This window comes from Suncus etruscus, chromosome 6 (assembly GCF_024139225.1).
Source record: "Suncus etruscus isolate mSunEtr1 chromosome 6, mSunEtr1.pri.cur, whole genome shotgun sequence".
NCBI classification, from domain to species: domain Eukaryota; kingdom Metazoa; phylum Chordata; class Mammalia; order Eulipotyphla; family Soricidae; genus Suncus; species Suncus etruscus.
Genome location: NC_064853.1, coordinates 105,326,929 through 105,354,716, shown reverse-complemented (window position 1 = coordinate 105,354,716; position 27,788 = coordinate 105,326,929). Strand labels below are relative to the sequence as shown.

The window sequence follows — 27,788 nt, the reverse complement described above, 5'->3', positions numbered from 1 at the left end:
CCTTTAGTCCCCTGAGCACTGGCAAGAGTGGTTCCTAAGTAGAGAGAGTCGGGAGTAACTCCTGAGCATTGCTGGGTATGGCCCCCAAATAAACAAGTAAATAAAATTCCACAGTAAATAATCCAATTCCGGGCCAGAGTGGTGGTGCAAGCGGTAAGGTGTCTGCCTTGCCTGAGCTAGCCTAGGACAGACTGTAGTTCAATCCCCCAGCATCCCATATGATCCCCCAAATCAGCAATTTGTGAGCGCATAGCCAGGAGTTAACCCCTGAGCATCACCAGGTATGGTCAAAAACAAAAAACAAAAACAAAAACAATTTATGGTAAATAATCCAATTCAGAATTCACTCTGAGAACTGCAGGTGACCAGCATGTTTATTATTAGGCTTATAAGGAACCATGAAGTATGTGGCTAAGCGTTTGAGCGAACTCCTTTCCACTGCCTCTCACTATCAACATTTCCTTCTGTATTTGCTATGCTTTTCCAAGGGGACCAGGACCAGGGATTGGCAGAAGTGTAAGGGTGCTGTGGGGTGTAAGAAATTAGAGGGAGTGAATGACTACAGGAACTCAGGGCAGTTGGCCTGATCTGTGGTGGTCATTTTTTCAATGTCAATGTTATTAGCGGTCAGGATATCTTTGAGATACGTAATTGTTTCTGGAGGGAGGTATGGGTTTCTTCCCAAGATCCAAACATAATCCACATGAAACAGCCAGACAATGGTGGTACAAGAATACACAAGGGCGTAGTTCTCATAGTCGGTGGACAGGACCCAGTATGGAGCCCATGGCATCACTGTGAACCAAAAGAGGTAGTATTAGAGATCAAGAGGGCCTTTCCCACAGAAGCCAGGCTCTGGGGTCTGAGTTAGTCCATGGATGAATCCATGGGGATTCATGCATGTGGAAATCATAAGGAAACTTTGAATAATTCTAAGCCTCCTCCCACCTCACCTATCCCAGATTCTAAACTGGGGATAAATAGAACTTTTGTAAAGCTCCCCACCACCACCACCATTCTGAGTTTCTGGCTCAGTTCTGAACTATCAATCTATGTCCTTTTTTCCTTCAAAAATCCATGGCAACTGGGGGTTTGATCAAACACCTTGGACTGACAGGTTCCCCCCACCACCACCATTCTGAATTTTTGGCTAAGTTCTGAAATATCAATTTATTTCCTTTTTCCCTTCAAAAATCCATGGCAATTGGGGGTTTGATCAAATCCTTTGAACTGACAGGTTGCACTTAGTGCTAGTGAAAATGGAAGTCCTACTTGGGTAGGTGGATCTAAGAGTGTAAAAGTATAAGGTCCAGCATGCAGTTCAAGGTAGATCTGGCTTTGATTCCAGATGCTGCATCCTCTCTCTCCAACCTCCTGCAATCAGCACCTGGATCAGCTGGAGCTACGGTTTTTTGTTTTTGTTTTTTGTTTTGTTCTGTTTTTTTGCAGCCCCTTCATCTTCATAACCTAAATAATTTTAGATGAGAGGCCCTAGACCAGGGGTCTCAAATTTGCGGCCCGCAGGCCCCAAACGGTCCTCCATACAATATTTTGTGGCCCTGCCCTAGAGAAATCTTTTTTGTTTTGTTTTGTTTAGTTGTTTGGGTCACACCCCCCAATGTTCAAGGCTTACTACTGATCACCCCGACTTTGCCTCCTGTGGCCCACAAGTAAATTGAGTTTGAGACCCCAGCCCTAGACTTTCTGAGCTTGTACCACCCAACTTCCTCTCAAACCTGCCTAGCAGTGGGAGGCAGGGGTGAATGTTGGTTTATTTCTGTTTCATCTTGGGTGTCTTTTCAAAAATCCTTCCATGTTTACATTTAGGGTAAATCAGAAGGCAGTAGATTATAGCACTGATTGACATCTGTGTGGTATTGAGAAATGACTCAAGGATTTTTTGATAAGAGATTGAGAGAGAATTTACAGGGAATATAGAACTTTCTTTAGGAACTTGACCTCTGCAGCCAATGTCCAAGCCAGGAAAAACTCATTTGCCAGTTTGTTGAAATGAAATGGAAGCTGGATCCCAAGGAGAGACACAGTGCACTGGTCCCATTGCAGAAGAGATCTGAACACATATGCAGTCCTGCTGACTTACTTTCCTGGATTGAGCCTCTCCTCTCCTCCACTCAAGAACAATCCCTCCCAAGACTGGAGGTTGCTCAGTGGTAGAGTGTGTGCTTGGCATGTGTGAAACTTGGAATTTGATTCCTATCTCCCACCCCTCAAATATCTACTCTATTTGCCAAGTCTAACTAGGACCCAGCCCTTGTGAACGACCCCCCCAGAAAGGGCAAGAGACAGTATATGAGTGGTCAGAGCATGTCTACATATGTGGGATTCATCTGGTGCTGAGGAAATTCAGGAGGGCTAGCCCAGATGACAACCTGCTTCCCCCAGATCCCTACCTCCACTTTCCAACTCCTTATACCCAGAAAACACAAACATTCATAGAAGACAGGTGGACAATGAAACCTGCAGGCCTGGGCTGAGCACAGCTTCAGATTTTCTTTTCCAGCCCCTGGGGTTTTAGCCTGCAGCTCACTTGGGAGAGCAGATAGTCATCATACTTGCTCTTTGCCTTTCAACTGCTTTATGGGCTCCAGATGGACTGCGAATTCTTTAGTTGGGAATGATTTCAGCAAACCCCTTCTTCCCTTTCTTATAGCAGCTCATGCCCTGCTTGTTCAGACATTCTGTTCATCCTCCCCAGCACCTAGCTCTCAGGTGTGTATGGACCCAGAAACTTCCTTACAATGACAATCACTTCTGCTTCTTTTTATTAGAAACCCAGTTTCCTACTGCTCTCAGGGGCTTTTCACCTCCCCACCATATGCCTGGAGGCCCTCACCAGCCTCTTCTCTGTTCCACCTACCTCTCCTGCTTTTCTCCACCTGGAACACCCTTTCCAATGATATCCAAGACTCCCAGCAAGACCTAACGCACACATCTGACCTCTTCAACCACAGATAATGTCTTCCTCTATTGCTTATCGAGCCTAAAGCTCCTCCTGTCTCCAAGCTCCATGAAGGTTGTGCAGTAAGGCAATCCCTAACAGAACTTCTTTTCTATCCCCTTCTTCAGAGGAAACTTGGAACCAATGCTTGTTCCAAATTTGCCTCTACAGAGTCCAATGACCTTGCCCTCATCACCAAACAGTTCTGCACTTGGACTTATTTGGAAAAAAAAACCAAACAAAAAAAAAAAAAAAGGAAAAAGGGGTAGTGTGAAGTCTGTGCCAGCCACAGGGCATGTGCTTTCCAGTTTCCTGTCCCAGGGCTGGTTGTGGAGTGGTCAGTTATTCTGGGATCTTAGAAATGGAAGGAATGGCATCCCCCTCTTGCAGAAATTCTCCCTTAATCTATAAAATAAGACCTTACTCTGTCCTTCTCTAGGCAGAAAGATGGGTTTCTCATGCTTCTGGGAATTTAGTGTCTGTGCCCAAATGGCCTCCCAAGCAATTCTTTCTGAACTGCTCTTTTACATGTATTTTTCTCAACTCTAACAATAATGTTTGCTCATTTCTCCACTGTCTGTGTTCATTTCTCAGTGAATGAACACAAAGAACAAATTCCTGAAGTTAAATCTCACCCAGGGAATCCACACATTTGCCAAGAGCAGACCAAACGAGGATGCTAATTTGCCATCATACCTGCCGTCTCTTCCTTCCAAGGTTCTACACATCTGATGGTGCTAATAACTACTCATTTTTCACATCTCAGTTTCCTTTGACTAACAAGACTGGATTGGGCTCCTACTGCTCAGACCCTGCATTCCAAGCTGTGCTTCCTCTGTTGCAACACAAACTGTTATTTATGGTATATCATTTGTGTCTATCATTATTTGTGCTGAGACTCGTACCACTCAGAAGCAAGAATCATGGTTGCTTCAGTGTCTTTGACAGCCATCTCATGTAGTAGATGTTCAATAAACAATGATGTGCTGAATCACTCTGGGTGACTCTTGGATATGAAAGGGCTATTTCTGCCCAGGGCTCTTATCTTTAGCTGACATTTTCCTGTCCCTGAGAAGTCCTGCAAAAAGTAGATACTTACACCAGAAAAACTTCACTCCCAGCTTGGCAGCCTCCGTAATGTTGCTCTGTGTGGCTTCTCCTTCAATTTGATTCATGGATCCATCAGGTCTGTAAGAAATTTTTAGGAAAAAAAATTACTAAGGTAAAATCCATGAACTCACCAAATGCCAAAAACTATGAAAACTTAAACTTGGGACATGGAGGAGTATGGCAACAGCATCATGATTCTGGCTCGAACTCATCTCTCATTTTATTCCCTTCCCTTTCATTTGAAACTGTTTCTGAGACCAAGCTTTGGAGTGATCAAAGCAACAGCTGCAATGAATTGGATTCTATATTAGGGACAAGCATGCCAGTGGTGTTTTGGGGATTGTTTGGGAACTGTTCACAATGATCTCGTGAGAGTTTTTCTTAGTCCAAGTATCTACACAGAGAGGGAAAAAGATGAAGGGAAAAAAAATAAACAAGACAATTCAATATACTTGTTTAAAAACAGAAATGGGTCAATGGACTGGAGCAATAGTACAGTGAATAGGGTATCACTTGCACACAGCTGACCTGTGTTTGATTCTCAACATTCCATTTGGTCCCCTGAGCACTGCCAGGAGTAATTCCTGAGTGCAGAGCCAGGAGTAACCCCTGAGCATAGCAGAGTATACAAAAAAAAAAAAAAAAAAAAAAAAAAAAAAGAGGAACAATGGGCCAAAGGAAAAACTTGATTGTGCAAGTTAATGCAAATCATGGAACTAGAGATTTGTAGTCTCCCACTCTTTAGGGATCAGTAATGTATATGACATTATCTATCCCATTAAAAAGTTGAGCTGAGATCCCTGATAGTCCAGCAAGCTTCTGACTGAGTGTGAAGATCTGGACATTAGGCCAGGTCAGCTTAGGCAATGAAGAAACAATGTCATTTCCATGAATCTCGAAGGCATCAGATTTTATTCATGTTCCATAAAGAAAGAATGATGTGTTATAATTAGTGCCACCTTGAAGTACCAGATTGGCAGTTTTCCTTCCTTCCTTCCTTCCTTCCTTCCTTCCTTCCTTCCTTCCTTCCTTCCTTCCTTCCTTCCTTCCTTCCTTCCTTCCTTCCTTCCTTCCTTTTTCCTCACACCCTGTCGTGCTCAGGTGTTACTTCTGGCTCTGCACTCAGGATTTATTCCTGGGAATTAATTCTGGGAATATATTATTTCTCTGGCTCCATAACCTGGGTTTGATTTGTGGTACCCCATAATTGCTGAGTGAGCCCTGAGCATAGAGTTAAAAGGAGTATGCTCCCAAACAAAACAAATACAAAAAAAAAAAAAAACAAAAAAAAAAAACAATAAAAAAAGTGCTGCTCTTCTGAATCAGACACAGGCCTGTTGGTCAATCCTGAGTGGGCCAACAAATTGCAAAAAGAGCAATGGAATGCACTACAATGTCAGTAGACTGTAGACAGTAATGATGGTTATATTTGCAAGTAGACACCAAGCAACAGGACGGGCAAGGGTGGAGGTCAGGACAGCATGCAGCAACACTAGCAGAGACACTGACTCCGAGTATATCATGAGAAGTGCTGAAGAGCCTGCCCTGCCCTGTCATTTGAAACTCAGCCAGAAAGCCACTCAGGCCAGCTTCTATCTGCACACAGACACTGGGCAAAAATTGGTTCCTTTCCAGCAGACTCTTTCCTCACAATCTTTAGGTTTTATTCCAGACTGGCATTTTCAAAACACCAGTCTCTGATCAAAACTCTCAAACTATTTATGGGAAAAATGCATTTGGGCTTTCAAGGCTGTGGCAGGCTAATGAATAGGTGCTAGTTGCTATTAAATGATGCCTACCTATCTACCAAACACTGTCCTAAGAGCTTTTTATGTGCTTGCTCACTGAATGCTCATACCACCCTAAGGGGCAGAGCAAATGTAATTATAGAGGAAGAAACAAAGACCTAGAGAATTATCATAACTAACCTAAGGTCATTTGGTTAGGAAGTGAAAAAAAACAAACAGGATTTGAACCATGGAAACCCAGTTCCAAAGGCTGAATCATTCATGTCCCAGTCCTAAACCAGCTGCTCTACATTGGAAAATCTCTGACTAAGAGCATTCTGCTCAGATTTCTAGCTATGCCCTTCCCTCCTTCTTTCAAAGTTTTTTGCTTATGAATTAGTCTCAATAGTGATGGGATCAAATCCAGGTTGACAACATGCAAGGTAAGCTCTTTACCTGTACCATCTCTCCAGCCCCTTCTTTCATTTTTTCTTTTTTTTTTTTTTTTATTTAAGTTTTTGCCTGCCATGCCAAGGATAGAACCCAGGGCCTCAGTACACACATTATGCTCTCCACCACAGAGCTCTGTGCTCACTCAGCCTTTCCATTCATCTGAAGTTACAAAGAACTGGGACCTGAAAAAACTGGGACCTGTTATTTTCCTGAAATAACAAAACTTTCTCCTCATGATCTTGTTCTTATATAGGTAGAGAGACCTGTGAGTTGGGCTGTGGTGGAGAAGATCTCTAAATACCCACAAAGGATGAGAGCTTAGGTGTTTGCTGCCCTTTTCTCACTCTTGCTCTTAGAATGAGACAAAATATTGGAAATGGGGGCCAGAGAGGTGGTGCAAGTGTTAGAGCATTTGCCTTGCACATGCTAACCTAGGACAGATCCCCTGGCCAGGAGTGATTTCTGAGTGCATATTCAGGAGTAATCCCTGAGTGTCACTGGGTGTGGCCCAATATATATATATTGGCTGCAGCTGTAGTGCCTACAAAATTTCTGAGAGGTCTCTGGGGTCTGTATCTCAATTCCTATGGCCTTCTTTGGGCTGCATGTGGCCATGCAGTGTGTTTCCTTTGGCCTCTCACAGGCTCCAGGGTATACAAAGTGCTCAGCAAGTGTCATGAAAATGAATGAGTAACTTCTAGAGCCCACCATCCCACCTGCCAAATGCTTTCCTCTTGGGATGATTATATCCTCCCTGAACTCAATGACAAGGACACACAGTCACCCCAGGACAGTTCTCCACAGGGCTGGCTCCAGGACCCATGTTGCCTTTGAAACCATACCACTCACCTCATCTCTTGGTTTATCACTTTGATGTTTCCGTTTTCCATTAGTGAGTAGTTGGCCTGGATGCAACTTCCCTTCTCAAAGCTTGTGGGAATCTTCTCAATTTCATACCATCTTCCAAGATACTGCAGAGACAACAACAGCAGAGCAAAACTCGTGGCTCTCCGGAGACCTGCAAACTCTTCCCCTTTGTTGTCTCTCTGAGCAGAGCCCTTTGCTAGGGAAACCAGGCAAAATGGGCCGCATTGTTCCCAGTGTGACCAAGCAAGAGATTGATTCAAAGGAGATTGAGTGAATCGGATGTGTGGGCATTGGGTGAATGCCATATTCGAGTCCAAAAGTGTTCTTTATTTAGATACATTGGCAGTATCTCCTTTAGCTAAAATCTGTGTGAAACTCTAAACGCTATTTAAAAGTCCTAGGCTTGGAGATATAAGACGCCTTCCCTCTCAGGCATTTTGTGATTCTACAAGACATCTTTGAATTGTGTAGAAAATCGAAAATATTCACTGGGACTAGTTATTTCAGAGCAGTTTAACTTCTCCTCATGTGACCCCACACAGGATAATGATCATAGTCTTTGGATGAGTGATGTGGATTTGAAAGATCTGTATCATTCTCCTGCTGGAGTAAGATTTAGTCTCACTTTCTAACTTTAGTGTACCTTGTCAGGACCAAACAAAACCCCAATAAGAGAGGGTTAGAAACAGGGTTTAACTGAGGGAAAGTCAAAGTAGGGAGGCCAAGGGCCTTACAATTAACCCCCTAGACCGAGAGAGGGAGAGAGAGGGCCAGGGCTGGGACCAGGGCAAGGAGTCAGCCAGGGCTCTCCCTGAGAAAAAAGAACAGTAGGAGAAGTGACAAAAGGCAACAGGGGCAGAGAGTCCAACAGTTTCTCTAACAATATGGCAGCAATCATCCTGCAGGAGCAATCTGGCAAGGCAGCATCTTCCCCCACACTCCAGCCTCAGGGCCCCACTGGCAATTATAAGAGGCCTCTTCTAACTGATATCTTAACCTTTAAAGGGATAGGAACCCTCTTTTTGCTTCCCTTATGTACAATGTCAATTTAATTTTATTTATTGAGGGGGTGGAGAGTGTTGGGTCACACCTGGCAGAATCCAGGGCTTACCCCAAAGTTATGTGCTAGAAATCATTCCTGGAAATGCTTGGGGAACTATGATGCTGGGGATTAAAATAGGATAGACTATATGCAAGGCAAGTGACTTAACCTCTGTAACTATTTTTCCAGTCTCCAATATCAGCTTTAAAGAAAAAGCACATCTGAGGCTGAGAGCAAGTGGAGTCAAGCATGAAAGCATGGAAAACATTGCTCTGTATAGTGAGTGCCCTGTGCAGAAACTGCTCCAATTGGCAACCTTCATGGAGGACAATTTGGCAACATCTAACAAAGCTAAAAATATGTTGACTCTACCCCAGAAAATTCACTTGATTTCTGGGAACTGTATCCTCCTGATAATAAGTGATGATGTATGTATAAGGTTATTCATCACAGCACTGTTTGTAATAATAAAAGGCAGGAAGCAGCCCACATAAGCATTTGGAGAGGAGTGGGTAAATCAATGATGTTATGCCCATACACGTTATGCACTTGCTCTTAAGAATGATGTGCAATTATCTCCAAGATATTTGTGATGGGCAAAGAGCCAGGTGCAAAAGAGCCTATGTATTTAGCTATCTGTTTTTTGTGTTAAAGGGAGGGGGTCTTTAATACAGTTTTTCTATTGTTATACTGACATATCATATGAATTCCAAACAACACAATTTAACTTTCTTATGCTTTTGTTGGTCAGAAATTTAAACAGGGATCACTACGCTAAACTCAAGGTGCTGGTTGTTTGTAGTTGGGGTTCCTTTCAAAGCCTCTACATTTATTGAGGGGGTGGAGAGTGTTGGGTCACACCTGGTGGAATCCAGGACTTATCCCAAAGTTACAATGCTAGAAATCATTCCTGAAAATGCTGGAAATGCTGGAATCTGTCCTCTTGCCATTTTGTAGAACTTTGCTAGTCCACATGTGTGAGGTTGAAAACTACAGGTCTGATGGTGAATTTAAACCACTGACTGCAGACTTTTGCATGAGCCAGTGTTGATCAACAGTTGTAAAATGCTCAAAAAGCAAACTCAAACCTCTATTTAACACTATGCACAAAGGTCCAATCAAAATGGATTTTGATATTAGACTTAAAACTATAAGGTATATAGAAGAAAATGTAGGCAAAACACTCCATGACATTGAGACTTAAGGCATCTTCAAGAAGGAAACTCCACTGTCCAAACAAATGGGAGATAAACAAATGGGACTAGATTAAATTGAGAAGCTTCTCCTCAAAGGAAACAGTGACTAGGATACAAAGGCACACACAGAATGAGAGAAGCTACTCACCCAAACTCATCTGATAAGGGGCTAATATACAAGATATACAAAGTACAAATAGAACTTAACAAGAAAAAAATCTAACCCCATCAAAAAATGGGAAGAAGAGGGGCCGGGCGGTGGCGCTGGAGGTAAGGTGCCTGCCTTACCTGCGCTAGCCTAGGAGACGGACCGCGGTTCGATCCCCCGGCGTCCCATATGGTCCCCCAAGCCAGGAGCGACTTCTGAGCGCATAGCCAGGAGTAACCCCTGAGCGTTACCGGGTGTGGCCCAAAAACCAAAAAAAAAAAAAAAAAAAAAAAATGGGAAGAAGAAATGAACAGACATTTCCTCAAAGAAAAAATGCAGATGGCCAAAGGGCACATGAAAAAATGCTCCACATCTATACTAATCTAGGAGATGCAAATCAAAACAACAATGAGTTATCTTATGCCAAAAAGACTGACACACATCACAAAGAACTAGATTAACCAGTGCTGGTAGGGATGTGGGGAGAAAAGAATTCTCATTCACTACTGGAGAGAATGACATCTAGTCCAACCCTTCTGGAAAACAATATGAATATTTCTCAAAAAACTGAATATTGATCCAGCTATACCACTCCTAGGGATATACCCTAGGAACACAAAAACACAATACAAAAATGCCCTCTGTATCTCTATGCTTATTGCAGTACTAATTATAATAGCCAGAATCTGGAAACAACCAAAGTGCCCAACTGTTGGGGACTGTGACTTGTTTGAGGCCATTTTGCTGTTCTTTCTGCCATAGTCCAGCCTTTCACCTAAAGGCTACATGCAGTCTTGCTATAAGTTTTTGAGCTAAAGAGAAAGGAATGTGCAGCTGCAGGATATAATTAACTCTAGCCCGGAGGAGAGCAACACTGCCCGGTACCGTTATCAGAAACAAGGCCACTCTACATTCCGAAGTCAGCGAAACTGTTATCAATAAGTATATGTTACATTGTCTGTTCAAAATCACTGAGGCAGGCACATCTTCCATCACCTCCTGATAATTAAGCAGTTAGGAATGCAGCTAGAAGGTCACTAGAAGTTTCCATGGAAACAGCACGTTCATCATGACTTGAAGGTCATTCAGCCCCCTAGCCCACTGCCCATTTCCTTATTTAGAGAATGACTTACTTTCTTTGTTCCTTGTAGCCTGATATGTATTCTTGCCCTATATGGACCTTCGCGCCAAAAGTGTGATTGACATCACCTTTGTACTGCCCCCTTCTCCTTCACTATATAAGAAGGAGCTGTAGTCAAATAAAGTTGCCTTTGAGAAGTGAGACATTGCCTTAGGTCGTTACTATTAACCTCTCTCAGATTTTTTACAGGTGTGGTTGAACTTCTGCTCTACAAAATAAAGGTGCTGTTGTCCCAGAGCCTCCCCAGCCGATCCCCGCTGGCCGGGCCCCTCCGGGGGGCTTCAGGACCCCGCATTTTGGTGCCCAACGTGGGGCAGAAGACCACCACCACACTCGAACGACTCTGGCCGGCGAATCCGGAGCTCTTTCATAAATCGCTGGGAAACCCCATCCGGGTAAGCGTAGAAACGAGTTAGCCTTGATCAAAAATATTAAACTGCGGGGCCGGGCGGTGGCGCTGGAGGTAAGGTAAGCCTTACCTGCGCTAGCCTAGGAGACGGACCGCGGTTCGATCCCCCGGCGTCCCATATGGTCCCCCAAGCCAGGAGCGACTTCTGAGCGCATAGCCAGGAGTAACCCCTGAGCGTCACCGGGTGTGGCCCAAAAACCAAAAAAAAAAAAAAAAAAAAAAAAAAAAATATTAAACTGCAGTTTTTTCCAGTCGTTCTGACCGCCGCCCCTGATTGGCTTTTGGGGCTTCACCCATAGGATCCGTACCATGGGTGCCGCATTGAGTACTGAGCTTAAATTCATTACAGATATACAGTCTGAATTGAAACGCAGACATATAGAGGTTACCAAAAAAGATATTTGTAATTTTCTTATGTTTATTCATGATGTGTGTCCTTGGTTCGTTATAACCTGTCCAGAAATTGTTGCTTCCACTTGGGACAAGATAGGACAAGAAATGAGTGATTACTTTGTAAATAATGATGATCCACAAAAGGAGAAAATTATGTTCCAATATTGGAGCCTGTTAAGAGACATCATTGTAACAAAAAATGCCAAAGCCGCCAAAGACATCATCCATGCCGTTGAGTCTCATGTACAACAAGTCTCCCGTGAGTGTTCCAGAACTCCCTCTCGTTCTAATTCTGTTTCTCATCTCCCCTCTACCCCTCAAAATCCTTCCTCTTGTCTTCCCTCCGTCACTGGCTTTCCTGCCTCTACTTTTGTCTCCAAAGTAACAAATGCTCTTAAAGATCTCTCTACTGCCTCTCGCTTATATCCCTCCTCTGCTTCTGTCTGTGCCTCTGCTCCACCTCAAGAACATATTTCTCAAAACACCCCAACCCCTATAGAAGAAACTGATGCCTGTCATGGTTCATTAGTCACACAAACCACACAAACTCTTCCTCCTCCTTATGACTGTCCTGCTCCTCCAAAATGTGCCTTTACGGATCCCCCTAAGCCTACTGCTTTAGATTCTCACCTTATTACTATTACATCCATGATCTCCCAACTCACTAATGAGTTTCATCAATCTCGTGAACTAAAACCTGCTAACGCTGCTACCTTTCCTGTTCTCCTTCCTAATGGCGAAAATCTTCCTCCGCCTCCGCCTCAGCAGCCTCCACCGCCTCGTTCTAACCTACCCCTCCCTCCGCCCGCTGATCCCCGCACCCATGAGAGGGCGCGGCGCGATTCCGAGGAATCAGCCACAGTGGACACAATTTCCATGGCGGCCGATTCAAATCAGCACGGTTCATTTGTGGAAGAAGAAGACGCCCCACCTAGCGATACCAAACCTCCGGAGGGTGAGACTCCTTTACGCTATTTTACTATTAACGAGAGAGATCTTGCTGAGCTGCTTCAGGCAGCAAAACCTTATGGGACCCAGGCGTACCCCATGATTTTACATCCTTCCTCGGGCGTCCCTGCCCTGCCGGTTGCTCCACAACCTCCTCAGGCCTCCCCTGCTTCTTCGTCTGCCTCCTCTCATCCTATGGTCACCCGTTCACAGTCTGCAGGGGGCATTCAATCCCTCAGGCAGCGATTCTCCCGTTCCGTGGACGCTGCTCTCGGCACCCCCTCCCGTCCTCAAGCTCCGGCTTCCTCCTCGAGAGAAGCTGAAACCGCAGACAACGTAAACATTTCTGCCCCTGAGGCAGCGGGTGATGCACCCTTAGCTCCCCCTATCTCACCCGCACCCTCTTATCACCATGGCCCTGGTTCAGTCCTCCGCGAGGATATAGAAATTCAAGACCTCGATCAGGCCTCCCTTAAGGAGCTTCGCAAGGCTGTTCTTGACTATGGCGTTCAAGCCCCCTATACCCTCTCCTGTTTGGAAAGTCTCTCCTATGGTGGTAATCTTTTTCCCATTGAATGGCGCATCATTGTTCGCCGTTGTCTTAAACCCGAGCGTATTGTCCTTTGGGAAGCTGAATTTATTAACAACTGCAGGGAGCTCACCCGTGGTCATGAGCTCGAATTCCTTCAAGTTTCTGGCTCTAAGCCTTATGACACCATTCAAGCACAACGTTCTCTCCCTTATCAATTGCTTAATCTCACCTCCCAAGCCGGCCTCAAAGCTTGGAAGGCTATCCCCTCCTCCTCTACCCCTACACTCCCTCTCGCTAAGATTCAACAAGCTGACAATGAACCCTATCATGCCTTTATTTCTCGCCTTCTTGAAGCTATTGACCGCACCACTGGCATTACAGACACCTCCAATCCTTTCGTTAAACAACTTGCTTTTGAAAATGCCAATCCCGCCTGCCGTCAGATTTTAAAATCCCCTAAGCCATCTCGATCTCTTGAGGAAATGATTTCTCTTTGCAAAAATGCCCATTCTTTTGCCACCCAAGTAGCTGGCGCTATAGTTGCTTTTCAAGGGCAAAATAAAGGCCACATCTGCTACTCTTGCAGCAAACCTGGCCATTTTGCCAACAACTGCCCTCAACGCCAAGCCCCAGTTATGCAGACGGGCACAATCAATCCCCGTCCTCCACTTTGTCCACGCTGCCGCCGCGGCCGCCATTGGGTCGCAGAATGCCATTCCGCTAAAGACATACATGGCAATCCCCTGCAGCCTAATCAACGTTCTTCGGCTCAGGGAAACTCCGACAGGGGCCAGCTCCGGGCCCCGCGCCGTCAATTCCAACGTTTTGTCCCGGCCTCGGAGCCCAGTCAGCCGGCACAGTCCAACCCAGCCCCCCCCCTTGTTATCACTATTGAAGGCAAGCCCTTCACGGGTCTTCTTGATTCCGGTGCAGACACCACCTGCTTTTCTCCTGCTGACTGGCCTCCAGACTGGCCCACCACAGCCTCTTTGGATTCTGTGTCTGGAATCGCGGGCACAGTCAAGCAAGTCCTAATTAGCGCCAATAAACTGGTCTGGCAGGACGAAGACGGGGACACCGGGCTTGTTCGTCCGTACATAGTTCCTGACTTGCCCATTAATTTGTGGGGCCGAGATATTATGGAACAAATGGGTGTTTATATTGTAAAGTGCAAAAACCCTGCTGCTCTTGCTCAAATGATGAAACAGGGATACACACCCTCTAAAGGCCTCGGGAAATCTTTGCAGGGCATATCTAAGCCCATTCAGCCCTCTCCTAATCCTGGCCGTCAAGGTCTTGGGTTCAGCTCTGTTTATACTGTATCAGTCCACAGCACCCCTATGCCTCCTGTAGAAAAAAATCACCTGGCACTCTAACACTCCTGTTTGGATAAACCAATGGCCTTTATCCAGTGAAAAACTCCAGGCTGCCTCAGCTCTTGTAAAAGAACAGCTTGAGGCTGGACATATAGAACCTTCCACCTCCCCCTGGAATACACCCATCTTTGTTATTCGCAAAAAATCCGGCAGGTGGCGCCTTCTTCATGATCTTAGAGCCATTAACAAAACTATGATTCCCATGGGAGCAGCCCAGGCCGGCCTACCCGTGCCGTCTGCAATCCCTTCTAACACATTTAAAATAATTATTGATCTTAAAGACTGTTTCTTTTCCATCCCCCTTCACCCAGAGGATTGTAAACGTTTTGCCTTCTCTCTCCCAGTTCCCAATCATGCTGGCCCCTGTCCACGCTATCAATGGAAAAGTTTACCTCAAGGAATGACCAATAGCCCTACACTCTGCCAAAAATTTGTTGCTTCCTTTATTGATCCCTTCCATGACTCCTATCCTTCAGTTTATATTCTTCACTACATGGATGATATTCTTCTTGCCTGTCCTGATGAATCTCTCATACACTCAGTCTCTACAAAATTAATTTCTCTCTTATCCTCAAAGGGCTTTAAAATTTCTGCAGACAAAATACAAACCTCTCCGCCTCACTTATTTCTTGGATTTGAATTATTGCCCTCTCAGGTAAAAACTCAAAAGGTTCAAATTCGCACACACCACCTTAAAACACTTAATGACTTCCAACGCCTTCTTGGAGACATTAATTGGCTCCGCCCTTATCTTAAACTCACCACAGGTGATCTCAAACCCCTTTTTGATATCCTCCAAGGAGATTCCAACCCCTCCAGCCCACGCTCTCTCACTCCAGAAGCTCGTGCCGCACTTGATTCTGTCAATCACGCCATCCAAAACCAATTCATTACATACTATAACCCTTCTGCTAATCTCCAACTTATTGTATGCTCCACAGCCTTCACACCTACTGCCGTTCTATGGCAATCCGCCCCCCTTTATTGGATTCATCTTCCCTCCTCACCTTCCAAGGTTCTTTCTACATACACTTCCTCTGTCCTCCATCTTTTACATCAGGGATGCGAGGCATCTCTCAAACTCTTCGCTAAACACCCTGACATAATTATTCTTCCATATACACATAATCAGCTAGCTTGGCTAGCAAACATGGATCAAGCCTGGCTCCTCTTTCTCACATATTTTCAAGGAACCCTGTCTACACACATGCCAGCTGATAGACTGTTGCATTTCCTTAACAAACATCCTGTTGTCTTCCCAAGACTCACTAAACATCAACCCATTCCTTCCGCTTCTCTTGTCTTTACAGATGGTAGCTCTAATGGTACTGCCTCCTTTTCAGTTGATGGTTCCACAAGTACACTCACTACTTCACACACTTCTGCTCAGCTTGTGGAATTGGAAGCCGTTCATCAAGTTTTTCTTTCTGTTCCCCAAGCCTTTAACCTGTATACAGACAGCCATTATATTGCATCCTCTCTGCCACTTTTAGAAACAGTACCTTTTATTAAACCCTCTACTCCCGCCTTCACACTCTTCTCCCACATTCAACAGCTCATTCTACAACGAACCAATTCCTTTTACGTGTCGCATATCCGTGCACACTCAGGTTTGCCTGGCCCCCTTACACTCGGCAACGCCCTTGCAGATGAAGCCACCCGTGCCCCCTCTTCAGCTATTTGTTTTCTCTCCACCTCCACTCCATCCCCTACAAATACCCCTCTACAACAAGCTTCTCTTGCCCATAAACTTCATCACCTTAATGCTCAAACCTTGCGTCTTAAATTCGCTATTACTCGTGATCAAGCTCGTGAAATTGTCCGCTCTTGTAAATCCTGCCTTTCTCTTCTCCCTGAACCTCACGTTGGAGTTAATCCTCGCGGCCTTGTGCCTGGTGAACTCTGGCAAATGGATGTCACCCACTATCCGGCATTTGGCAAGCTTAAATTCATTCATGTCACTGTTGACACCTTCAGTGGCTTCATTTATGCCTCCCTACATACTGGGGAGTCCTCTGCGGATGTTATTGCTCACATGCTGCACTGCTTTGCCACGCTCGCAGTGCCCAAAGTTCTTAAAACTGACAATGGCCCCGGATACACTGGCCAAAAATTTCAAAACTTTTGTGCTAAGTTTGGCATCCAGCACAAAACAGGAATTGCCTTTAACCCTCAGGGTCAAGGCATTGTGGAAAGAGCTAATCAAACTTTAAAAAACATGCTCATAAAGCTCTCTGGCGAAAGTGAAACCTTGTATGCTCGCCACGGCAGGCACCGCCTCTTGCTTGCACATGCACTCTTTGTGCTTAATTTTTTGTCGCTCGATCTCCACAACCGCTCTGCGGCTGATCGCTATTGGCATCCCAACACTGCCTCTGATTTCCAGTCAGTCCTCTGGAAAGATGTTCGCACTGGACTCTGGAAAGGGCCACACCCCGTCCTCATCTGGGGCAAAGGCCATGCTTGTGTCCATGACATAGACACAGGCAACACCCGCTGGCTTCCAGACCGGCTGGTTAAGCACTATAACACGCCCAGGGCCCCCAGCCCTGAGAATCCCCTTCCTCCTTCTCTTCCAGAACCCATCGCTGCCAACATAGTCGTTTCATCCACTCATGTTGAGAATGCATGCCCTCCTGCTGCTGTTGCTGCTCCAACTCCCCTCTGTCTGCCACTCCCAGAACAACGAACGCTACCGAGTCCTCAATTACATTTGGCAAATCATCAATGAAGCCGGCGATGTCGCCAACCAAACCTCCATCCTCTCTACCTCCATCCCTTGGCCGGTCTTGCAAGTCGACCTTTGTGCCCTAGCCATGGGTGCAAGCCTATACTGGGGCACCTCCAATTTCCGCCTGCCTCAACCTCGTGCTGTTGACCCCGATGACTATTACTCCCCTGCTAACGGCGGCTGCAACTCTGTTATTCGCCGCGATGTCCTACGCCACCCCTTCACCACCTTCTACGTCTGCCCTGGTCACCACCGGCCCCGCTCCAGCGATTATAAATGCGGCTCTCATAACCAACACTTTTGCGCCTCCTGGGGCTGTGAAACCACCGGAACTGCTTATTGGAAACCCTCTTCCTCTTGGGACTTCATCACCGTTTCACGCCCCCCAACTCCTCCTTTTCTAAACTGTGATGCATCCTCTGCTACCGGTGGTTGGTGTAACCCCATCCTCATCAATTTTACTGCTGCTGGACGTCAGCATCACTGGACTCAAGCTGTCCAATGGGGACTCAAACTTTACATTCGGGGTACCGACCCTGGACTTCTTTTTTCCCTCCGTTTACTTAAACAACTGCCAATTTCTCGCCCCCTCGCCATTGGTCCTAATACTTTTCTTCACCCTAATTCAGGTTCTCCACTTCGCGTGCCTTCTCCTCCCTCTCCTCTTCCTTCTGCACCCCCGTCTCTCCGACAACTCACTATGCCTTCCGGTCCTTCTCCGTCCTCTCAGGTTATTCTCAATCTCATGAATGCTTCTGCTCTTGCCCTTACAGATTCTGCCTATGAACGCTGTTGGCTTTGTTTTTCTCCTCGTCCTCCCTTCTATGAAGGTGTTGCAGTTTTTGGCAATCTTTCCTCTACCTCCAACCCCTCTAACCTCCGTTGGGACGCTCAACCTCAACATGGCATTACAGTCGGACAAGTCGTAGGCTCTGGCCTCTGCCTCAAGCCTAACGACTCCCTGCTTCCCAGCCAACTACTTAATGTGTGCAACAACACTATTAACCTCTCTAATTCTTCCTCTTCGGAACTTTATCTGTTAGCTCCCAATGGTACTTATTTTGCCTGTGCTTCTGGCCTTACTCCCTTCATCATTCGTTCTTCTTTTCTCCTTTCACATGATTATTGTATTCTCGTTATTCTCCTTCCAAAAATCACCATTCATTCAGAGTATACTTTTCCCTCTCCAGGCACTTCACCCTATCCATATTCTTCTCAATCCCTCACTAGACAACGTCGTGAGCCCTTCACCTCCGTTACACTTGCAGTTCTCCTTGCTGTTGGCGCTGCTACTGGCGCTGGCACTGGTATCTACTCTCTTGTCTCCTCCCAATCCAATTTTCGTATTCTCACTCAAGCGGTAGAACAAGATATTAATGAAATCAAAAACAGTTTGCAGTTTCTCACCGATACTGTTAGCTCCCTTGCTGATGTTGTTCTCCAAAATCGTCGTGCTTTAGATTTTGCCCTTATGAAAGAAGGGGGAGTCTGTGTAGCCCTTAAGGAACAATGTTGTATTTTTAAAGACAAAACTGGATTAGTTAGGAACAGCGTTCAACACATTGGTGACGGTATAAAAGACTTCCAAAAACATTTCGATGAGGAACAAGGTTGGTACCAGGGTTGGTTTTTCTCTTCCCCTTGGCTTCACACTATCTTGTCCACTATTTTGGGCCCACTCATTAGCCTCATGCTGCTCTTTTCTCTTGGCCCATGGATTTTCCGCAAAATCACTGCCTTTATTAAGAATCAGGTAGATGAAACAACAAAACCTCTATTCAGGTTAATTACCAACGTCTAACCCCGCGTGACTCCTGTGAAAACTTGGCTTTAGTCAACAAGCCGCCCTTCCAGCCACTAAGTTTCCAGGAGATAGAGCGCATAGCTAATAGACGGAGTTTGCTCCGGCACGTGTGCTCTCGGCTGTGGAGACACCTACGACGGGATTAGCAAGGTCCCAGTTAGGGCACGGCCCAAAAAGGCTACAGCGCATAATTCGGATCTCTGCGCACACCCACGGCGTTTGTAGCCACCTTTTAAATGCGGCTTTGGCCGTGTCCAACCTGGTCAAACCTTGTAGCCTAAGACACGGTTCTTCCACCCGCTCACGACTTTCCTTCTTTTTATAGAAGAGAAAGGGGGAGATGTTGGGGACTGTGACTTGTTTGAGGCCATTTTGCTGTTCTTTCTGCCATAGTCCAGCCTTTCACCTAAAGGCTACATGCAGTCTTGCTATAAGTTTTTGAGCTAAAGAGAAAGGAATGTGCAGCTGCAGGATATAATTAACTCTAGCCCGGAGGAGAGCAACACTGCCCGGTACCGTTATCAGAAACAAGGCCACTCTACATTCCGAAGTCAGCGAAACTGTTATCAATAAGTATATGTTACATTGTCTGTTCAAAATCACTGAGGCAGGCACATCTTCCATCACCTCCTGATAATTAAGCAGTTAGGAATGCAGCTAGAAGGTCACTAGAAGTTTCCATGGAAACAGCACGTTCATCATGACTTGAAGGTCATCCAGCCCCCTAGCCCACTGCCCATTTCCTTATTTAGAGAATGACTTACTTTCTTTGTTCCTTGTAGCCTGATATGTATTCTTGCCCTATATGGACCTTCGCGCCAAAAGTGTGATTGACATCACCTTTGTACTGCCCCCTTCTCCTTCACTATATAAGAAGGAGCTGTAGTCAAATAAAGTTGCCTTTGAGCAGTGAGACATTGCCTTAGGTCGTTACTATTAACCTCTCTCAGATTTTTTACAGGTGTGTTTGAACTTCTGCTCTACAAAATAAAGGTGCGGTTGTCCCAGAGCCTCCCCAGCCGATCCCCGCTGGCCGGGCCCCTCCGGGGGGCTTCAGGACCCCGCACCCAACAGCAGGTGAGTGGTTAAAAAAATTGTGGTACATTTACACAATGGAATACTATACAGTCATTAGGAAAAAATTAAATCATAAAATTTGTCTATACATGGATGGGCATGGAGACTATTATGATGAGTGAAATGAGTCAGAAGGAGAGGGATAGACATAGAATAATCTCACTCATATGTAGGATATAAGAAAAATAAAAGACAGTACGGTAATAATATCTAAATACAATAGAGCTGAACTCTGGGAGGACTAGCTCGTGACATAAAGTTTGCCACAAAAAGTGCTGAGTGCAGCTAGAACACTAACCACAATGACAACTACCATGACAATGATAGTGAGGGAGAGAGGCAGAATGCTTGTCTGAGAGACAGGCAGGGGTTTGGATGGGGGAGGAAAATGGGGGGGGGGCATTGATGGCTCCTAAGTCTCATCTTAACTCCAACCCTTGTAGCACAGTAACATTAACCCTAAACTGAAATTAATCCTAACACTAACTCTAATTCTAAACCAAACAGACAAACAAAAAAAGAAAAGAAAACTGTAGGAAAAACAAAAAAAAACAAACAAAAACAAAAAAACCCACACACACTTAGTGTGTGGCCCCTTTCATCATTGTCAAAGTCAGCCAAGTCTAAATTCTTCTCATACTGCATATTTGACTTCTGATCTAGCATAGCTAGGAATGCTTCTCAGTTCTTAATGGCTAAATTGGACTCGTGGATAATCAAGGATTCTCTTGTCATCTCAAGTTTCATAACTTTAATTACATCTACATACGGTACATTTTCCATGTCCAGTAACATATTCATGTTTTTTAAGGCTTAGGCTCTGAACATAATTCTGCCTACTGCAAACATGTTCATACTCATTGTATATAATATTTTTGAAGAGATTCACAAAAAATATTAAGAAGACAATCAGATGGTGGGTAGTCTTAGGAAGCTATAAAACCAAGAAATGTAGAAATTGATGGTGGGGAATGAACAGCAGTGAAGGGTTGGGTGTTGAAATATAGTATGATTCAACTCTCAGCAAACTTTTAATTCTGTATCTCAAAGTTACTTAATACAAAAATTTTAAATAATAAAATAAGGCTGGGAGAAAAACAAACAAACAAGATATACTTGAAGATAAAAAATGATCTCAAGGGGCCGGGCGGTGGCGCTCGAGGTAAGGTGCCTGCCTTACCTGCGCTAGCCTAGGAGACGGACCGCGGTTCGATCCCCCGGCGTCCCATATGGTCCCCCAAGCCAGGAGCGACTTCTGAGCGCATAGCCAGGAGTAACCCCTGAGCGTCACCGGGTGTGGCCCAAAAACCAAAAAAAAAAAAAAAAAAAATGATCTCAAGGGGCCGGAGAGATAGCATGGAGGTAAAGCGTTTGCCTTTCATGCAGGAGGTCATCGGTTCGAATCCCGGCGTCCCATATGGTCCCCCGTGCCTGCCAGGAGCAATTTCTGAGCCTGGAGCCAGGAATAACCCCTGAGCACTGCCTGGTGTGACCCAAAAAAAAAAAAAAAAAAAAAAGAAATAAAGCCTCTCTCTGGCCTCTCCCTCAAAAAAAAAAAAAAATGATCTCAAAAAAAATTATCACCTGATCAAGATGTTTGAGATTTTGCCAACTGAGACTTAGACTACAGCTCATACCCAAAGGCTAGAACAGACAATTCAGCAGGAATAAAGATTATGAATGAAGAGACCACCAGTATTTGAAGTTCTTTCCTTTGATGAATCTAGTCACAATTCTGATTAACATAAAGCCCTAAGATAAGGCAGCTGGGAAAAAAAACTGTAATAATCAGCTTCCCAAAACAACCTGGTGCACTCTATTCTGGAACTGCTTACATCTTTTTATCTTTGATGGGGGCAAAATCTCCTTTACTTTATATAGTAATTTCTTCTTTCATGTCCCCCCCCCACAGCATGATTAAACCATTTTGTTCATTGTCTTCTAAAATTCTTTTTTGCAAGTGTGACAATAAATAAATAAATAAAATGCATTCAAGTAGAAGTTGGGACACACTTCTCCATTTCCTGCAAAAAGGATAATCTAGCCTTAGCCTTTGAATCACAGCTCTGTGGAAGTCCTGGTGATAGAAATCAGTTCTCATGGTCTGTAGATAAACTGGGTCTCAGGACAGCTTCAGAGCTGCACCACAGAAGCTTCCAAGACTTAAGCGTCTGTACTGTGTTGGAGCTTGTGCAGTGTTTACCTCTCCTGACTCACCCAGGGTGCTATTCCCATTGATAACAATAGAGTAAGCCAGCCCAGAGAAAGGTAACTCTTTTGTTCTTGGTATCCTTTTTACCCTGCACTTAGTTAAAAACAAAACTCTTTTTACTAGTTTTATAAGGGAGGGAAACTGAAGCTGAGGGAGAATAACTTTTCATTATATCTTTAGGACAACCAGCATCTTTAGAGTTTTGAGTCATGTAGATATATTTACCTAGTAAACATATTAAATAAAATTATTTTCTAAGTTTAAAAACAATTATTCAACAAAACCAAATAAAAGGTCATAATTTGAACTGAGAGCATTTTGCAAAGCATGCATTTCTGCCATTGAGCTCTATTCAAACATCACCTGCAAGGACATAAAACTTTGACTTGTTAATTAAGATATGCATTTTGATGAGCTTAATTATAATTTATCAAGGCAAAAAGTTAAAAATCAACTGGCATTAGCAATAGTACAGTGGGAAGGGTACCTGCCTTGCATGTGTCCAACTGTGCTAAATCTCTAGCACCCCACATGGTAACTTGAGTCAATGAGGAGTGATCCCTAAACACAGAACCAGGAGTAACCCCTGAGCAACACCAGGTGTGTCCTAAACACACTCACACACACATACACACACGTATAAACACACACATACACACACACACAACATCAACTGGTTGCATAGGCATACTTAGAAAAGGCTCTATTTTATTTAACACCATTAATTACTGGTAGTTATTTTTAAGATAACCTTTGTGATATCTAATTAAAATCAAGGAAACATGGTGGTCCAGGAAAGAAAAAACTCAGAGGTAAAAACTTTCTTTAATGTCATGCTTCCTCATCTTTTTATGTGATTTCTCTGAAAAATATTTTCAGCATTTGGGTGACTTGCATACAGGAAGTGCTCAGGTGATATTCTTGGCTCTGAACTCAGGAGTCACCCCCAGTATTGCTCAAGGAATTACCATATGTGGTGCTGAAGATTGAACCTGGGCTCACAACATGCAAAGTATATGCTCTACTCTGTACGTAGCCTTTTCAGCTTTTGGGGTCTTAATTTCTTTACATATATGAAGAGAACATATTAAAAAGATGCCTGAAAAGAAAAGAAAAACTGTATTTGCAGGTTTTGTATTCATTTTGCATTGATTTTGTATTCAGAAGATCCTAAGGAATCCATAAACTTATATAAACATTTAGAACTTATAAATGAATTCAGTAAAATTAAAGAACATAGATTAATATGTAGAAATAAAATGGATTTCTATATTAGAATAAATAAAATAGAGAAAATTCCACTGATAATGACATAACTGTTTGGTTTAAGCCGAATAAAATTGAAAACAAAAACTCTTACATGTGTGTCACACACATATGCATGACACCCACCCATGTACCCAAACATAACGGGAGTTAGAGTTAGAGAAATTGCTCAATAGGCTAGAGCGCATGCTTTACATAGTGTTCAGTTTCCAGAGGGCTACTTCCAGAGGTGCTTAGCCTGGTTGTGTGAGCCTGATGACTTAGAGCTCAATCTGGCCATGCAAAGGTGGTTGGTCACAGTGGTGCTGGGGCCACAGGGCCACCCTTCAGTACTGAGGTTAATGGGAAGTCTTTGGGAAGTGATGAAATGTCCTAGATTTGATTGTGGTGATGGTTTCAAAACTCTATGAATACACTAAAAACCAGTGAAAGTGGCAACCACTTTAGGAATCTGTATGTTGATTTGGGGACATGGCCCATGAGTGTGGGCCTGCCAGTTCATTGCCTGGATTGGCAGCGTAGTGCTCAAGGCTGGCAGCTCAGGGGCTGCTGTATGAGTCAGACCCATATGGTACCTAGGATCAAATTTAGAGCCTCACGTATGCTAAGCATGCACTTCCACTTCAGCCATCTCCCTGGCCCTGAATGCCACTTATTCTGCAATATGAATACGAATAAATATGAATATGAATAAATTCTTATTGTAAATATCTTGCTTCACTCTTTAGACAATTCTTATAAAAGAAGGTCAATGTATTCAAAGTATTTTGAAGTTTTACAACCCAAATGATAAAGCTTTCTTTGTCTTGCGAATCCAGGGGTATTACCTGGACAAAGGCATTGCTCAGAATCATTAATGGAGTGAGTGAGCATAAACATTATTGTATCACCTCTGCCCACTGCCCCTGTGTGAGGTCTCCAAATATCATCTGTAATTGATACATGCCCTAAAATCTCCAACTTTCAGTCTCACTGAGGTATGCATGATTAAGAGTAACTTCACTGGGCTTCTCACAAAAGTCAAACCTCTAGTAAGAAGGAAAGGTTGAGGCTAGAGCCATAGTACGTTGGGTAGAATGCTTTTCTTGCATGCAACTGACCAACTTAATACTAACATCCCATCAGGTTCCCCAAACACTACCAGGAGTTCAGAGTGGGTAGTCATTCCTGAGCACCACTAGGTGTGGTCAAAAAACAAAAATCAGGGGCTGGAGAGATAGCACGGAGGTAGGGCGTTTGCCTTGCATGCAGAAGAATGGTGGTTTGAATCCCGACATCCCATATGGTCCCCCGAGCCTGCCAGGAGCGATTTCTGAGCGTAGAGCCATGAGTAATCCCTGAGCGCTGCCAAGTGTGACCCAAAAAACAAACAAACAAAAAGAAAATAAAAAAAACAAAAAAGGTCTTAAAAGGGGAAAATACTGGTCATGAGTCAGCAGTGAGGTAATCCACAAAACCAAGGTTTCAAAGCCTAGTTCTTTCTGCTCTTGTCTCTCCCACCAGATAGGTCTATTCAACACCCTGGGTCAGAAGCAGATGCTGAAGACTATGACATCTTTTTTGGTGCAGGTAACAACTAAGCCCTAGAGTTCTGTCCTCTTAGACAAAACTTGGCCCGACAGGGTAGTCCCTGAAACCATTGCCACACTTGGTTTTAAACCTCACGTTGCAGGTTCACATTCTGACAGCTTCTTTATTTGTAGTGCAGCAGCTGATCCTCAAGGCCCATCTAAGTCCTTGCATGGATGTCCCTACATTCTCTAGATACTCAACACTTGCCTGTTCCCCATATCCAGCCCAAGTCAACTTTTCTGCTGACCAGTCTTGCCAGTGCCAAGAGCCTTTGCTTTGCCTGTGGGACAACCTGAGGTGAATTCCACACATTTCCTTACAGGTTCCACTGAAGGTCACCTTCTATGGCGTTGTCTGCCTCAGTTTACCCACCGTTAAGGTTCAAGTTAATCAAGTTAATTAACTTAATTAACTAATAAAGTTAGTTAAGTGTTTTTGTGATCAGTAACCTTAAATTTTTAGCTCTCCAATTCTTTTTTTTTTTTTTTTTGGTTTTTGGGCCACACCCAGCGATGCTCAGGGGTTACTCCTGGCTGTCTGCTCAGAAATAGCTCCTGGCAGGCAAGAGGGACCATATGGGACACCGGGATTCGAACCAACCACCTTTGGTCCTGGATCGGCTGCTTGCAAGGCAAATGCCGCTGTGCTATCTCTCCGGGTGGTCCAATTCTTATCTCAGAGACTAGAGGACCCCAAATCAGGCTCAGTACCAGCCCCAGGGCTTCTGGTGATAAAACAGAATGATAAAACATGCTGGTAGACACTTATTCAAATGGGACACTGCTAAATCCATGGAAGCTTACCTTATTTATGTCAAAATCCTCCTGCACAGGGGGAATCGGGCATTGCCCCAGGTGAAATGCTTGAGCTTCTGAGGCTTGGAAGAGGCCCACCAGTGTGAGAAGCAACAGCAGCGCTAATGCCATCTTGGAGCCGTAGATGAACCTGGAGGTGAGTGAAAGCAAAGCAACAGAGTCTTTCTGAGATTCCAAGGACTTAGGTCCTTGGACATGCAGTCACCAGAGGCACATTTCTGGGCTTGCTGGTCCTTTTGCCTGAGGCCCCATATGAATGACTAGCTGTTGGCCCACTGAGATCTTTCTCCCACTAACCCACCAATCTGTTTGTCCCTGAGAGCACACCCTGGGGTCTGCAGGATCTGTTTTGCTGCTTTTGTGCTCTTGAATCATGCATGATTCAAGGACAGGCAAATGGCAGTGGCCATGACCCAAGAGTTACTCAGTATCCGCAGGGGTAGAATGAACTGGAATAAAACAGGAATCAGAAGGAAGGTTAGAGGATATGAAAGGAGCTTGAAGGAACCCAAGGGGATGGGGGTGGGGAGAGAGAGCAAGAGAGAGAACAAGAGAGAAAGAGAGAAAAGAAGAAGAGGAGAGAAGAGAGGAGGAGAGAGGAGAAGAGAGGAGAAGAGAAGAGAGGAGAAGAAAGAGAACAAAACCCAATCTATGCACTCAGAAATGTGCTCAGAAAGCTCCTGGCTTGGGGGACCATATGGGATGCGGGAGATAGAACCCAGGTCCATTCTGGGTTAGCAGCATGCAAGGCAAACACCCTCCCACTGAGCCATCGCTCTGGCCCTCACATTTAGGGTATTTTATACTGGGCTAAACCTAGTTAGTGATTTGTGCTTGGCCAAACCTAGTGCTTGGTGAATCATATGTGACATTGAGCATAAAACCAGGTCAGTTGTATACAAGGTTTTACTTGTATACTAAGGCTTTACTTAGCCCCTGTTCTCTTTCCAGCCCAACATTTAGTCTTATAAGTTGCATTTGAGAACACCTTCCTGATCCCACTTCATCCTTCCCCATCTGATTGGGTTCTCTGACCACCTAAGGTCAGATGGCAAACCTCAAGAGGAGACTTGTTCTAAGCCAGTTTTAATTTGTGCCTTGCTGCATGGTGCACTAAAGCCTGTTCAGCTGATGCTTCTGTGTCTTGTATAATTATACCAATCTTAAGAATGTTGATTTGGGGCCGGAGAGATAGCATGGAGGTAGAGTGTTTGCCTTGCAAGCAGAAGGACGGTGGTTCGAATCCCAGCATCCCATATGGTCCCCCGAGCCTGCCAGGAGCGATTTCTGAGCATAGAGCCAGGAGTAACCCCTGAGCACTGCTGGGTGTGATCCAAAAGCAAAAAACAAAAAACAAACAAAAGAAAAGAATGTTGATGTAAGTTCAATGAGATAATGGGAGCCATGCTTCTCAGCCTGGCTCTGAGCCCCTTCTGACCTTGTTTTTTTTCCTACACCCCCCATTCTACCAGTTAGTTCTCTAGTCCCATGCTATGGCCACTTCATTGATGTGGTTTTCACCTGCAGCTCTGCTGAAATATAGTGGGACCCTCAGCTTCCTGTGGTAGAGAAACAAAGATATAAAGAGGACAACATTTCACACAGAAATGCAAGTTCTTCTTGATATTCTGAGAAGCAGAAACAAATAGTTATTTCCTAAACTTATGGTTACATTTTACATTTTATTGGAACTCTTTCATAGGTGATGTGCCACGAGAAGGATCTGGTCATAGGTAAATAACCATAATAAACAATTTAGCCCTACTCATATGCATGCAGAAGTGATGCTGCAGATAGAGGCAGGGGCAGAGACGAGGCTACAGAGCTGTTGACTGCTCTAAGTCAGTCCCCCACCCCCAGTTCTCTCTCTTCTTTTTCAGATTCGCTTTCAGTCTGTTCTCTTGTGAGTCCTTGCCTGTAGCTGCATGAGAGCTATTTGCAGCACTTGCCTTTCCCCTGTGATGAAGAGGACCGAAGAAAGGAAGACACAATGTTCTCAGCCTGAACAGT

General features: G+C 44.5%; 2 protein-coding genes across 2 annotated transcripts in view; one reads left to right on the top strand and one right to left on the bottom strand.

Annotated features, from left to right (window-relative positions):
* The window catches only part of DLG1 (discs large MAGUK scaffold protein 1), a 653,463-nt gene that overhangs the window by 94,542 nt on the left and 531,133 nt on the right, over nucleotides 1-27,788 (top strand). The window lies entirely within an intron of this gene.
* On the bottom strand, nucleotides 357-25,907 carry APOD (apolipoprotein D). Its single transcript, XM_049776015.1, has 4 exons — nucleotides 25,767-25,907; nucleotides 7,099-7,220; nucleotides 4,059-4,147; nucleotides 357-795 (listed from the first exon to the last, which is right to left on the bottom strand). Exons 1-4 carry the CDS (start codon nucleotides 25,887-25,889, stop codon nucleotides 560-562), a joined length of 570 nt encoding a protein of 189 aa, XP_049631972.1. The 5' UTR covers nucleotides 25,890-25,907; the 3' UTR covers nucleotides 357-559.